Source organism: Populus euphratica, unplaced genomic scaffold, assembly GCF_000495115.2.
Source record: "Populus euphratica unplaced genomic scaffold, PopEup_1.0 scaffold38.1, whole genome shotgun sequence".
Taxonomy (NCBI): domain Eukaryota; kingdom Viridiplantae; phylum Streptophyta; class Magnoliopsida; order Malpighiales; family Salicaceae; genus Populus; species Populus euphratica.
Window position 1 is genome coordinate 875,004 of NW_011499911.1, and position 14,999 is coordinate 890,002.

Below are 14,999 nucleotides of genomic sequence, written 5' to 3' on the forward strand. Positions count from 1 at the left end.
AAAAGGACCAAAAAAACAATAAAAAAGAATGAGGAAAAAAAAATACATAGCAAATTTGGATGAAAAAACAATAAAAAAGAATGAGGAAAAAAAGATAATACATAGCAAATTTGGATGGAATGAAGAAATTAAAACAAATGAAACTTCTACAAGAAGGTCGAGAACAAAAAGAAATCAAAAGAATAATGATTGAAATTGAAATGCCACCAACAAAAAGACCAAACTATAATTTTATAGAGAGAAGAGATAAAAGAAGAAAAAAAAGTCTATCAATGACAAACTAGACCACCATTATTGATAAGCGTAGCTCTAATAAAAACAAGATACGACAACATTTTCAATTACATAGCAAAAATATATTTTTAAATGCCAGAAGGTGATGCATGAGTCATCCAGAAAACATTATTGATAAGCGTAGCTCTAATAAAAGCAAGATACGACAACATTTTCAATTACATGACAAAAATTTTAAATGCTAGAAGGTGATGCATGAGTCATCCAGAAGACATCAACGCTTCTCACATGCTGGATTGTGGTTCACACATTCACCACCTTTTTATTTTTTATATTTAATTAAACACCAAATAACTTATAAGATGACTTGATTGTAATAGAAGAATCATCATTAAGAGATGAAAAAGTCTGTTGATACCAGTTTTAAAATTTTTGTTTTTAAAGATAATTTGGTTGTTTTATTTTATTTTATTTTTATATTTAATTAAATATCAAATTATTTCTTAGTTGATATTATAATAACAAAAAGAAAACCTTTGTAAAAATATAAAAATATCTCTTTACATCAAGTGTTTTTTAGCTTTCGAGAGTAATGTGTACAAAGATGCAATATAATCACCGAAAAAAAACACATTCAATTACTTGAATCCATTCTCATATACAAGGCATCGATCACGTTTATTTGCTAATGCAAACTAAGAAGGAGCCCTTTATTTTACTCTATTCCTGAACTAATGTTTGAAGATTGCAAGGCCCGGTGACAGAAGGACTTCCCGTCCACATTAATTTTGCAAATTGATAGTTGGCCTTTTCGGTTGGATGGGAACCATCAAAGAATAAATACTCGCTAGGATCGTCACACAATTGGAACTCTTTTATTGTTCTCTTTCCACCACAGCTCAGGATTCCTCTATACGGACCACTGCCACAACATGCCACTTTACCCTCCTTGAAACCTACAAAACGTAAGTGAAAGTAATATGTAAATGAGAAACGAAAGCAGAGATTTCTTCTTCTTCTTCTTCTTTTCATCCGATAATTAAGATCATGGGAAAACTCTTTAATGCATGGTCGAGTAGTAGACGTGAAGGGGATATACCATATTTTGAAGGATTGTTAATTCTTTCACTTAGTGAGGCATGGAAATCAAAGTTTGAATACTTGAATCCTTTTAGCTGCCCCATAAGCTCTTCCAAGGCTCTAGTCAGTGCTCTGTTGTGCAGTTTAGCTAGCACTGTAAGTTCATCTACGCAACCACGAGTGTTGTTTTGTAGAACTGCTCTCGCATATGGAAAGCAACCCATAGGCTCCACATTTAGGAATCCAAATTTCCTTCCTCCGTTCTTGTATATTTCCTGAATTAGGCACCGAATTTTACCCATAAATTGTCTAATTAGAGAAATCAAAGAAATCTTCAATATCAAGCACTATTAGCCTGGAGATTCCGTATTACCTTGACCACAGTTGTCAGGTTACCAACTACCATCCCAACATAATCTCTTTTGGAGGAGGAATGAAATGCACTGTAGTTTGTGGAGAAAGGTTCTACGTAGTCATTACTTCCTATGCTTAACAAGTAAAGAGCTTTAGACAAAAACGTCTTAGTTTCTGTGTCGCCTCTTTCTTCTCTGAGCTTCTGCTTCACTTTCCTGAAATAACTTAGCTGAGTTTTAAGGTCTATTACCTGTAACAGAAATATGCGTCATAGAAATAAATTAGAAAGTGAAAAGTGAGTAAGGATACATATTTGAAGAACTATAATCTTACGTCAATTTAGATCACATACAAATCCCTTGTAAGTTTCTGCCAAAGCACCAGCTCCTGCTGATGCAAAGTTGACCCCAGCTAGATACCGATGGTTTCCAGGTTGTAGATATGGTGGAATTAATGGCAAGTTTAGATACTCAGCTGTAATATAGTTGCAGTTATCCATGTTTTAGAATCTCATTTAAATGGAAGAAGAAGAGACTCGAAATTCATAATACAAGAATATCATGTAAATGTCTTACCGATAAAATCAGGAATTAGTCTACCATCGGAAAATCTCCCAGTAGGATGCTTAAAGAATGTCTCACCATATGGCCAGAAATTTGCTCGTCCAACAGCACTCTTTAGGTAGTTGTTGTTACCAGCATCAAACAGTGAATCTCCAAAGATGAACATCGCTACATGGTCACTTGGAGACGATGGACGCTGACTATAGCAACTTGTAGGGATGACAAAGCTCGTGTATACGAGCAACAAATGAAAACTGGACGTTGATGAATTAGACATGTTCTAACTTGTTCCCCTGCTGTAATGATATGCTAATTTCTCTTCGCCGTTTATAGAATCTCTTGGCTTGATTATCGTAAAAGACAAAGTCAATTAAAGAAATTAAAAGAGGCAAAAACACTCTTCAGCTCCCATACTTGCGCAGTTGGTGTGTTAACACCCCGTTTCAAACTTGCCTGATTTAAAACAAAAAGGAGCCAAAATGTTAGTCTATCTAGTCCCAGCTGATGAGAAAGAACTTGATTGCATTTGTTTTAAAAATAAAAATAGGGATTGATTTTTTTAATTAAAAACCATTTTAAGATATTTAAAAACACAAAAACTAGAATTGACTTGTATTAGTACAAAGTGACATTGATGTATTTATAAGGGCGTAAAACGATTACTTGCTACAAAAACCGGGATAAAAGGATGGCTTTTCCTAATACAAGGGGCCGGGAAAAAATAATAATAATAATATCAAATGTAGGGTTTGGACTTCAAATTTTCAGCTTTCGGCTGTAAAAGTCAACGTGATTTCTTCAACGTTGTAATTGCGTTGAATGGTTCTTCCTCGAGTCTACAGTACTTCTAGAGAGATTAATTATCCCCAACCACCTACTTATAAATTTAAATCTCGTGGTGAAGGTACTAATGATCAGAAAACCCTATTTCTTATCTATATGGAGGCGCCGCCGGTCGAAGATTAAAGAAATCGAAACTTCTAGACGATAGAACTAATCCCTCTCCTCGGGTTCGAAATGTGTCAACAAATATCGTAATCAACATGTTCAAGTGTACCATGTAAATTCTACATATGATGCCATGAATTATGCAAAGCAAGGAGAGAGAAATTAAAAAAATAATCTCATCAACAGTAATGATAGTAAAAATAATATAAGTTATTATCGTGGTCGTTGCAGAAAAGAATAAAGAAACGATGCTCAGATAATAACAATAATAATATATTTTAAAAATATTATACCATTATAACAGAGAAGGGTGATGCATGGTGAGATGAAGATAATGAAAAGACATAGTAGTTTAATTAGAATAATGACAGCGATATCAACATTGACGGCAAAGTTGACAGCAACAACAAGGAATTTCAACCATGTACTCTTCACTTGCTCAGATCATTAGAGGACAGGACCTTGTTGGCCACGGCTTGCTGATAGTGGAACGCATCATCAATTAAAAGTCCTCGTGTTGAACTTAGTTGGGAAGGCCGGCGCCCGACATATTACTATTTCAAATAATAATTCTAATAAATCATATAGGTTGGTGAAGCTCACTGCTGTGCTCAAGTTTGGAGATGCGATTGGAGGAAAGTTGAAGTTTTGTCTAGAGATTCGTTAAGCAAGAAAATGTATATACTACATGTGCTTGTTGGCTCAACTTAGACAAACCTAATTTACTAGAAAAGTCAAGTGCAGCAATCAATAAAAGAAATCAAGGTTGATATGTTCGAGGTTAAATTAGCTTATGGTCTTAAGAAAATAATATATAATTTTCAGTCCAAAATACTTCAAAAATATATATATAAAAAGTTGACCTGGTCGTCCCTTGCAATGGTTCTGACAGCCGGAGGGCTGTTGGAAAGTCAACAGTTGCCATTCAAGTTCATCTAGAACACCATTTGCCACTATTTTTAGTCCAAAATACTTAAAAAATGCCGTTCCCAAAACCTCCACACACTTGTTTATAATTTCAAAAACAATTCTCGTCTGCTTTAAATCCTCAAATATTGAAATTGCAAAGGCTCTGTTGATCTCCATCTTAAACATCTGTTTTTCAGCCATGAAAGATATTTTCTTGGCTATCGATCAATTTTACTAATCAAGACTACACTCGTTCACAGCCTCTAACTGAAAAGGTCATCTCTGTTACCATCTCTCTCTCCTCTCCTCTTCGTTCTCAATATACCACTCTATCTCTCTATCTCTGTCTATAAATGAAGTCAAGGATTTAAAAGCAAAATAAATGAATTTTGGTGAAAGCAATATGTTGAAACAACACGTAAATGTTCATCTAACCGAACAAAATAACAAAAAAGCTTGCGAACGATTAATTTACTGTGAATGACCCTCTGCCCAAATCTTTTTGTTATAAATAAATGTATTAATTTCTTTAGATATCGTTACTGTTCACTCTATTTTATAAATAAATGTATTAATTTCTTTAGATTTTTTTTCCTTTTTATATATATATATAAGAACATATAAAGCGTGACTCTTTTACTATAGATATCGTTACTTTTCACTCTATCATATTTCACCATGAACTGCAATAGTGTGATTTTTTAAAAAAACTTTAATTTGATTATCAATCTTATATTTTGTACAACTGAACTATTTTAAGTCGAAATTGGAGTCTAATTACATGTTTTTCATTTTAATTAAAAAACATAGAACTAACGTGAAACATGCATGTACAATAGTTGGTTCTCTGGAATTTTCTTGGAAAGTTGAATTTCATTCTCCATCTTTTAAAGCTATTAGGTGATTCTTATAATTTTTTAAAAAGATATTTTAATAAAAAACTTAATTTTCCTTAAATTTTAGTTTTTTTTTTGTAAAGAAGAAAAAGGGGATTAACATATTCTAATTTAAAGAAAAAAAAGTTATTAGAGAAGATTTAGGCTTATAATTTTTTAAAAAGATATTTTAATACAAAACTTAATTTTCCTTAAATTTTAGCTTTTTTTGGTAAAAAAAAAAAAGAGGATTACTAGATTCTAATTTAGAGAAAAAAAGTTATTAGAGAAGATTTAGACCATCAAAACAATCAATTTTAGCATCAAATGGTTCCATATGATAAGAGGTTTCTATTATGTGAATTTTACATTCAAAACATCTAAAAAAACATATTTGAGCTTGAAAAAATTTATTGTTTTGTATTGATTTTAGATTTTGGACAAGTTTTTTTGTGTTTTTAGAGGTCATGAATTGGTTTAAATATTTATTTTTTTATAATATTTTTAATATATGTAACCTTGAGTAATATTTTTCTCCTTTTATTTTATTCAATAAATTTTATGTATGTCAATCTCAATTGCAAATTAATTTTCATAAACAAATTCATTAAACACAATCTGGTAAATGATTCGTGTTGAGATATTAACTATCTTGATTTACATTGGTATTTTAATTTTTTCAATTATCTTTTTTATCGTTAATTATTATTTTTATTTATTTAAACAATGGTTTGTGATTTATTTAATTGAATGTGTGCATAAATTTTTTAGATTTACATTTATGATTTTTTTATATGAAAAAATACGTTGAAAAATTCTACATGTTCAAGGTTTTTTCATCATCTGTTAGTGTTTTTAATTTGATCCTTATTGTTATGATTTCTTTTTTCTTTAATTCTTTTATAAAATTTTTATTATTTTTAATTTTTCCCTTTAATCCAAGTTGATAATGCATTGTTTTCTTGTTTTTTTTTTTAAAAAAAAATTTGGCCCCCATTTATCAATTTATATGTGTGTTTTTTTCCCATTTGCTATCATTGCCTCTTTTTTTCCTCATGTGATTCAAATAAGTCCAACTTATTTAATTGGTTGGGACTATAACCCGAGTTATTAGATTTTTTTAAAAAAAAATTCTTTGCGACACTAAATATTTTATTGAAAAAATAATATAGATTCACAGCGTAGCGCAAATGTGTGACAGTTAGACATGAAGAATGTGTTTTTATTTTCTTGGATATACTTCAAAAATACCTCAAAAATATTATGGTTGTATTGATTTTACATCAAAACTAGTTGTTGTTTTAATTTATTTTTTTTATAAAAGTAATTGTATAGAAGAGAAAAAACTATACAAAAGCAGAAGGGGATATACCCTAAAAATTATAAAGGCATGTTGCCTAGGTCATATTGACCAAAGGCAACTAAAAAATGAAGCAAAAGCTAAGGGAAAATATAGACTACCAAGACAAACAATTGTTTGATCGGTAGACCAGCTTCTTGGAAAACTAGAAGCGGTCAATTAGTTGTTCACATAGAAACCTAAAAAAAAAAACTCAGAAAACGATCAACTGGTTCATCAAAATCTTACAACTAGTCAACCAATTTCTACAAAATAGCAAGAACCGAGAAGCAATGAAATATCAAGAAATTAGAAGGCACCGAATGAACTTGAAGGCATCTAAGATATGATATCTTAGTTTAACCTCAATCAAAAAAGACTAAACAAGCTCAAAAATTTCCTCATATACATCCCGATAGAATTCATAAATATGATGAAAGATTCGATTATCCCTATTATACTAGACGAAGTAAATTATGGTTGAGAGGACTAATCGAGCAAGAAGATGCAAAAACTACTTCTTTTTCAAAAGTGTGTATACCCATTATAGCAAATTTCATCATAACATGGAAGGCAGCCTGGAAGAGTCTTGTTCGTGATAGTACCCCAAGCTATAGTAGAAAAGGAGCATTGAAAGAATACGTAGTCATGTGTCTAAACATCATACCAAAAAAGAAATGATCTGGAAAGCATGCAACTTATCCATGGTTTATAGATGACTCATAGAAGCAAGTCATAGGATAAATAAGTGTTTCGAGATGAATCCTAGGAACTAGAAAAGATGGTGCATAGAATTTATGAGTCTGAACTCTCTAAGAATCTTTTATACTGAGTCAATAGAAAACCTCTTTGAAGAATGACCTTTCCAAACATAATGATTTGGAAAAGCACTTTTATGGTGAAAGTGAACTAAGTCTAATATAAGCTGAAACTCCGAACTACCTAATAGAAAAAGACCGAACAACCTCATCTATAATGTTTGAGATCTTGGCATCCCAAGGGAGCCTAGTAGATGATAGTACCTTGAAAGGCATGAGGTCACTTAACTATTGCCTATTGACAATCAATAGTTTGATCGTAGAGAAGTGAGGGAAAGGTAAATAGCTTGTCTAAGGTATTCATTACCTTCAGCCCCCTAGACCCTAGGGTAGACCTCTCCCACAACACGAATTCCATAATCCTTTTCTCCTACACACGGAGAATAAGAAAGCAAAGGGGAGTATGATCATGATGAATAACACACTAAACTAAAATAAATAATTGATAAAATAACATACTAGTATAATAAGGGCAATAAAGTTCTTGAGTCATGCTATTGATTTTGTACTCTATCTAGACTAATATAACCTAATGCATACCGTCTCATCCTTCTCATTAAGGAGCAATTCTAGATAACACTATAATCGAGCTGAGGTCTAACTAAACTATGAAATTTCATTATCAACTACTTTCCCTTTCATTTCGTTACATGCGATGATTTATCTTGGAAAGTATCTTTCATAAGCCCTCTTGGCCTAACAGGAAATGTAAAAAATCAAGGGATGAAAGACTCTTTTTCAGCATTGTTGGTCAACATGTAGTAATGTTTAGATATTCTAACTGTAGCTTCATCTTGAAGATTCCCACCAACTTATTAAAAGCAAACAATATGGTCCACCTGTTAAGATGGATCTAAACTGAACTCAAATTATAATAACAAAAAAATCCCTTACAAAACCTTGCAAAGGAAAACAAGTACTCCAACTTATACATGCACATGGGGGTAGTAATGATAAAATTGTCTCCAATAGGTTTACTAGTGACCTAGGTAACCCGATCATCCTTCTCAGGCAACAATACTGTAAAGTCCCCCAGTTACTTGGAGTTAGCCAAGAACACTTGCTTATGCGATACTATGTTTTGCTCCTCATCATAAGGAGTCCTATGCACCAGTACGGTAAAGTCCCCCAGTTATTTAGAGTTAGTCAAGGACACTTGCTCATACGATGCTGTGTTTTGCTCCTTATCATAAAGAGTCCTATGCACCAGTACTATAAAGTCCTCCAGTTACTTAGAGTTAGCCAATGACACTTGCTTATACGATATTGTGTTTTGCTCTTTATCATAAAGAGTCCTATGCACCAGTACTATAAAGTCCCCCAGTTACTTAGAGTTAGCCAATGACACTTGCTTATACGATATTGTGCTTTACTCCTCATTATGAGGAGTCCTATGCACTAGCCTAATTGGTCTAAGGATCATTATGAACCTATGTTGGGGTTATAAAGCTTTGTTTATTCATTCTTAAAACTTTTATCATGAACTATTCATGTCAGGAATTATCGTCTTCCTATATCTATAGATGTATAAAAGATTACCCAATTGCCTACCATATTTTTATTTTATTAATAATATATAAGGGATATTTGTTCCTCATTAATAATATACAAGGGATTTTTATTGGTCATTAATCCTATAAGGAGAAAATGACTCTCTAAACCTTTCATTCCATCAAAATGACGAGGTTCAAGAATTATAAATACCTTCTAAATCACTCACATACAGGTTTCACAATTTCTATTCTTCAAGCATTCATTCCTTAATTCTTAGAGCACTTATCATACCAAAAAAGAACAAACATTCTTGTTCTTGAATGTTTGTTCTTGAAATTTAATTTTTTTTTTTTTCAAGCATTCATTCCTTAATTCTTAGAGTAGTTATCATACCAAAAAAGAGCAAACATTCTTGTTCTTGAAATTTAAAGTTTTTTTTTTTTTTTTACAATTCTCTACTTAAAAGTCATTAACTTTGTTGTCTGGGGATTCTTAAAGCTACCAAAATGAATTGTTTTATAGGTGCTAAGATCTTGGGCTATGAAAAAAAAAATATTGATATGAACATTAATTAACAATTATTCAAATACCAAATAACGAACATAATAAATTTTAAGAAATCATCATTTATCTTATAGTTAGAAGATTTTTGTGAGATTTCCTCTTTATTATTAATATTTTTAATTTATAGTATTCTATTGTTTTAATTTAGACATGCCGGTTTCTTATGTCAAATTGATAGCTACCTAACGTGTGTCTATTTTAGGTGCTAAGATCTTGGGCTATGAAAAAGAAAATATTGATATGAATACTAATTAACAATTATTCAAATATCAAATAATGAACATAATAAATTTTAAGATCATTTATCTTATAGTTAGAAGATTTTTGTGAGATTTCCTCTTTATTATTAATATTTTTAATTTATAGTATTCTATTGTTTTAATTTAGACATGCCGGTTTCTTATGTCAAATTGATAGCTACCTAACGTGTGTCTATTTATTGTGACTTGATGGACGGACTTAAATCTTATCGAAATCAAGAGTTTAAGATCTTGGCATGGTACTTTAAACACATGATCTAAATGAGATTTGGATTTAATTTGAAGGGGTCGGTCTGGTAGTTAGGAATGAATATGAAGAAAATTACCCTTTACAATAAAAATAAATATTTCGGAGACAAGATCATATCTACTTGCCACCCTCAACCATAGCTTTGAATAATCTTCCCTGATTTGTTACTTTCGACCCTTGAAGGTTCCCTAGTCTTGAACTTTTGCACTAGTCCTTGACAGAAAGTTCTGTGACATCATCTACAAGTTCTAACTTTACCAGAAGATACTGGAAGGCGTAGTACTTGACCTGGTATTCGTCATATGTAAAAGCAATCAAATAGCAAACTTCATTTGAAATAATTTCCTGATACAATAAATAAATTCACACATAACAAGTCTTGGGGACACTGGCATCTGCAAACCCTATTCAGCTATTCCTTAATTAGTGTTTTCAGACTGTGAGGCCTCATGACACTAGAACAAATGTTCCCTTGCATTCTTACATGATGCTCTTGTATTTCCGCCATCCCTCCACGGTTCAGGACTCCTCTGTGTGGAACACTGCCGCTGAATGCCACTTCCCCTACCTTGAAACCTTCATAGTATGAAATCATAACTTGCAGATTAGAATAAGACCAAAGTTATATAGGAAAAACTGGGTGGGAAGTGGTAGATACATACAATATTTTGAAGGATATTTGATTCTTTTACTTAGGGTGGAGTGGAGATTGAAATCTGAATATTTAAATCCTTGTAGCTGTTTCTACACTTCTTTGAGGGCTTTTGTAAGTGCTCCATCGTGTAGTTTTACCGGCAATGCCACTTCATTCAGGCAGCCACCTTTTCTATCTTGTTTAAGTGCTTTTACTGTAGGGAAATGGCCCTAAGGAGCCAGGCTTGCAAAATCAAACTTTCCTCCTCCAAATTTTTCATATACTTCCTGGAACACAAATCGCAACATTAAGCTATGATAACAAGAACGAAGAATTGCAAGGAAGAAGACGGTAACATTATGCCATCCGTTTGAGCACAGTTATCAGATTACCCGTAACCAACCCTACATAGTCTTTTCTGAAATACGACTGAAGTACACTGGAATTTGCGGCAAAGGTTTTGCAAAAACATGTTTAGTTACGTGGTTTATTTTTTTAGGCTAAATTATAAATATATCATTGTACTTTTGGGGTTAAAATTTTATTGAAATAAAAATAACATATGCTTTTTAATATGGTATCAAGTTTGTCGATTTAATTTTATTGCTCATGATCATGACCGTGTTTACTTTTAAATTTACTAAAAAAAGTATATCATTGGTCAAAAAATAGGTTAGAATCTTAGAATCTAAAAAAAAGTTAACATAGGTTAGAATCTTAGAATCTAAAAAAAAAAAGAGTTAATAAAGTTTTTTAACCAATTACCCAATAAGTTTTCTTCATACATAGTTACCTAAATCATAAGAAATCATTTTTTTTCTTTAATTATATTAGTCGGAGATTTCTTTTTTCTACAGCCCGTTAGAAGTTGCATAACAGAGTTTAAATTCCGTTATCTTGGAAATTCCTGAATATATTCCATATTCTGCTTCACGTGCATCTACGAGTATATTTCTGCTATTTTTATTTCACCTATTATTTTGGTGCTTTTCTACTTCACATTTTCGCAATATTCTCATATTTTTCAATCAATAATATAGTTTTTCAAGTTTTCGAACCAAAAAATACAAATGCTAATTTTGGCCTAAAATATTGCTCTTATCGATCTTTCTGCCCATGACTCTTACACTAGTAATTTTTTATCATTTTCTTTAATTTCTTATTAATAGCACCACGATAAGCTATAATTCGCAACGTAGACATTGCAAAAATAAATAAATTAACATGATGAATTTATTGATAGACACATAAGAATTAAAAAGGACTCTTCCTGTAGCCTCTTCCAAAACTCGATTACGAGTAGAGGGTGATTATTGAATAGAGCTGATTAAGCTTACTTTTTAAAATATATTTTTCTTTTATTAAAATAATATTTTTTTATATCTAACACATCAGAACAATAAAAAAACATAAAAAATTCGGAAATTCTTCAAAATACGGTGCCAAACAGAGTCTTAAGTTTCTGTTTGGAATAGATTCATTAGATTATAAGGCCCAAGAACATGAGGGTGGCCAGCCCCTCCACCCCACATTTGATCTGCCAATTGTCTGTAAGCCGTTTCAGTGAGATGAATAGAGTCCCAAAACACATATTCATTAGGATTTTCACATAACTCGAACTGCTTCACTAGTCTCTTTCCTCCACAGCTAAAAACTCCTCGAAATGGCCCAGTTCCACAGCATGCTGATTCCCCTTGCTTGAAACCTTGATGATCCAAGTTTTTTTGAACACAAAGCAATGTTAGATATATACAGTGGCCAGGCCGTTTGCCAATCCATAAAAGTTCCCATAAATGAAAGCTTCATGGGTCTAATCTAGTGAGCTATAAGGACAAAGAAAATAGGACCACAATAATTTGGGTTGGAGCCCACAAATACCCGCGTCAAAGAAATGAGAGTGTTTTTTTTATAGAGTATAGACCGTAGGACATACCGAATTGAGAAGGATGATTGATTCTTTGTTCAAGAAAGCTGTTGAGGTCAAAGTGTGAGTCTTTGAAACCCTTCAATTGCTCCTCCAGTTCACGGAGGAGCTTGGAGAGAGCTTTGTTGTGTAGTGTTGAAAGCAATGAAGTTTCTTTCAGGCAGCTACCGTTGCTATTCCTGATTGTGGGCAGACAGCCCAGTGGTGGGACATTGATAAATGCAAATTTTCTGCCCCCCAACTTGTATATTTCCTGTCAAATCAGCATCGATACAAGTCTTGATATTTACGTAAATGGAATTCAGAAAATACAAATCTATATCAGAAGCTTAGAAGGCAATAGCACTTACTTTAATCACGGTTGTCAAGTTGCCGATGACCATCCCAACGTATTTGGAGTTTGTGTATGACTTTAGAATAGTGGAATTGGTCAAGAAAGGGCTCATGTAATCATTGCTTCCAATGCTAAACAAGTATACAGCTTTTGATATTGTCATCTTGGCTTCATCATTGCCTAGCCTATGTCTCAACCACTTCTCCACCTTCTTGTAATAACTCAACTGTGTTCTAAGATCAATCACCTAAATAAAGATGAAAAAAAAAATAGTCGTATGATATGACTGGTTTGGTGCCACTATTCACCTGGGTAATGAAATCCTTTCATTTTCATGCCTTATGTGTGGTGTGTGATCATTCCACCATATCCATGTTGACATCAGAAGTGTATTAAAGCTGTAGAAATTTTATGTCGATTATCGAAGTTGAGAAAATGGGTCAGCTTGCCATAAAGTTTTGAGGGCCTTCTCTTTGATCTTGACATGTCAAGGATGCACTTAAGAGCTTGTGGACCCAAAAAATTAAGTGCACCCAGCCTATAAAAGTAATACTGTCTTAAGTTGAGCTTACACTGCCCTTAATATTTAGGTCAAAACAAAAACTTCAATTTTCAATTCTCGAATACGTACAACATCAAAGCTTCTACATCTTTGGATCAGAAAAGAAAGAAAGAAAGAAAAAGGCCTCTAGATCTCCAATCTTTAGCTCATTCTATCCTTCTTTTTAGTTCTTCTAACATGCAAGTAATTAAAAAAAGAAAGAGAATAGGTTAAAGGTCTCTGCTTTCTCATGGAAAGCATGAAATACAAAGTAGTTGAAACGAATCAATGAAAAGAGAAAAGTTATCGATCCATACAATGAGTTGGATTATTTGAAAAGCAGAGCACGTCTATGCGTGGAAAGGCTTCCCTAAATAACATGCGTATTTAGATAAGTATATGCAAGATATGGCTTGTAGCGAAAGTAATTCCATTGTAACAATATACTTACATCCCCTTTAAATGTTTCAACTAAAGCACCAGCTCCGGCAGATGCAAAATTGACTCCATAGTAATATTGATCAATGCCAGGTTGCAGAAAAGGTGGGATAAATGGAAGATTTGCATATTTAGCTACAATGTTGAACCAGAAAAAATAATGTACAAGATTATAAGAGAACATAATATTTGTAGGTTAGCCAAGGATGTCATGAGTTGCACAAACAAGAAAGACATAGCTAGAGATTTGCATCTCTCACCAATAAAATCCGGTGCCAGACGACCGTCAGAGAAACGACCGGTGGGGAACTTGAAGAAGGTTTCTCCATAAGGCCAGAAGTTTGCTTGGTCAAGAGTTGTGGTGTTGATATAGTTGTTGTTGCCGGCATCTAAAAATGAATCACCGAAGATGAAGAAGGCAACAACATGTTTCTTTGGATGCTCGGATGTTGCTTGGCATCTTGCTGAAATGAGGGCCGCGTGAAGAAGAAAAGCATACAAGAAGTGTTGACTTATCTTCGCCATACCTTACTCGTTTTGCTCTCATCAATCACGGAGACCTCTTGTGGTCTATGGCTTGACTTTAAATATGTAGGAGCTTTGCCATTGCTTCATTTACATGGCTGAAGAATTATACATATACGCATATATATATCAAGAAAAGACCGACCTCGTTCAACTGGGTGCAATGGGAGTTCTTGGTTCAAAACAAGGAGCTGAGATTTACAAGTGTGGACATTGTAGTCAACTTTTTTGAGTTTGGCACGATGAAAGGGACTTTCGAGGATGTGTTAGGCAAAATCTGACAGATCAAACATATGATGAATTAAAAAAAGAACATCAAAGTCAATGAGCTCTTAAGTAACTTAACAGTCTTTTTTGCTAATTCTTCAAATAAAAAAAAGAAAAAGAAAAGAGGCAATTAGAAACTCAAGCATGGAAGAAGGACCAGGTTGGGAAACACGTTTTGAGGTTCTGGCCATAATCAAATAGCAAATTTCTGTGGTGATGGGGTCTACAATTTCCCCACTTCAATGAATCTCTTTTTAATTCCTTTTCTATCCCTTCTAAACTCAATTGAAAAGAATGCATGCATCTGCATCATTTGCAATAAGTTCCTTAGGAAAATTAACAGCCGCATGATTGAAGAATAAGGCGCTATTTTGATGTTGATCTCGCATGATGTCGCCTAGATGTTATATTAATTAAACCAACATATAGAATCATGTCGCCTTGGTGTTGTATTAATTAAACCAACATATAGAATCATGTTTCTGTGATGATGTCCTTTTGAGATAGCTTTCTTTCAAAAATCAGAATCATTTTTGTTGCTGAATCTGTCACTCTCCCAGTCTAGTATTCGTCCAGGTAATTCGCAAATATCTCCACTGATGAAAGTGTAGTCTTATACACACACACACACACACACACACTTCTAAT

At 33.0% G+C, this 14,999-nt stretch overlaps 2 protein-coding genes across 3 annotated transcripts; both read right to left on the bottom strand.

The window, feature by feature from the left end:
* Window positions 1-757: 757 nt before the first annotated feature.
* On the bottom strand, window positions 758-2,823 carry LOC105134003 (GDSL esterase/lipase 1). 2 transcript variants are annotated; one of them, XM_011038227.1, is made up of 6 exons: window positions 2,803-2,823; window positions 2,244-2,684; window positions 2,021-2,142; window positions 1,688-1,918; window positions 1,334-1,589; window positions 758-1,190 (listed from the first exon to the last, which is right to left on the bottom strand). In XM_011038227.1, the coding sequence occupies exons 2-6, from the start codon at window positions 2,506-2,508 to the stop codon at window positions 955-957; spliced, it is 1,110 nt and encodes a 369-aa protein (XP_011036529.1). In that variant the 5' UTR covers window positions 2,509-2,684; window positions 2,803-2,823; the 3' UTR covers window positions 758-954. The 2 variants fall into 2 exon arrangements, with proteins under 2 accessions (XP_011036529.1, XP_011036528.1); XM_011038226.1 differs by lacking the exon at window positions 2,803-2,823 and having other exon boundaries at window positions 2,244-2,782.
* An 8,909-nt stretch (window positions 2,824-11,732) lies between these two features.
* On the bottom strand, window positions 11,733-14,440 carry GLIP5 (GDSL-motif lipase 5). Its single transcript, XM_011038229.1, has 5 exons — window positions 13,820-14,440; window positions 13,573-13,694; window positions 12,597-12,827; window positions 12,256-12,499; window positions 11,733-12,027 (listed from the first exon to the last, which is right to left on the bottom strand). Exons 1-5 carry the CDS (start codon window positions 14,082-14,084, stop codon window positions 11,777-11,779), a joined length of 1,113 nt encoding a protein of 370 aa, XP_011036531.1. The 5' UTR covers window positions 14,085-14,440; the 3' UTR covers window positions 11,733-11,776.
* Between the last annotated feature and the right edge of the window lie 559 nt (window positions 14,441-14,999).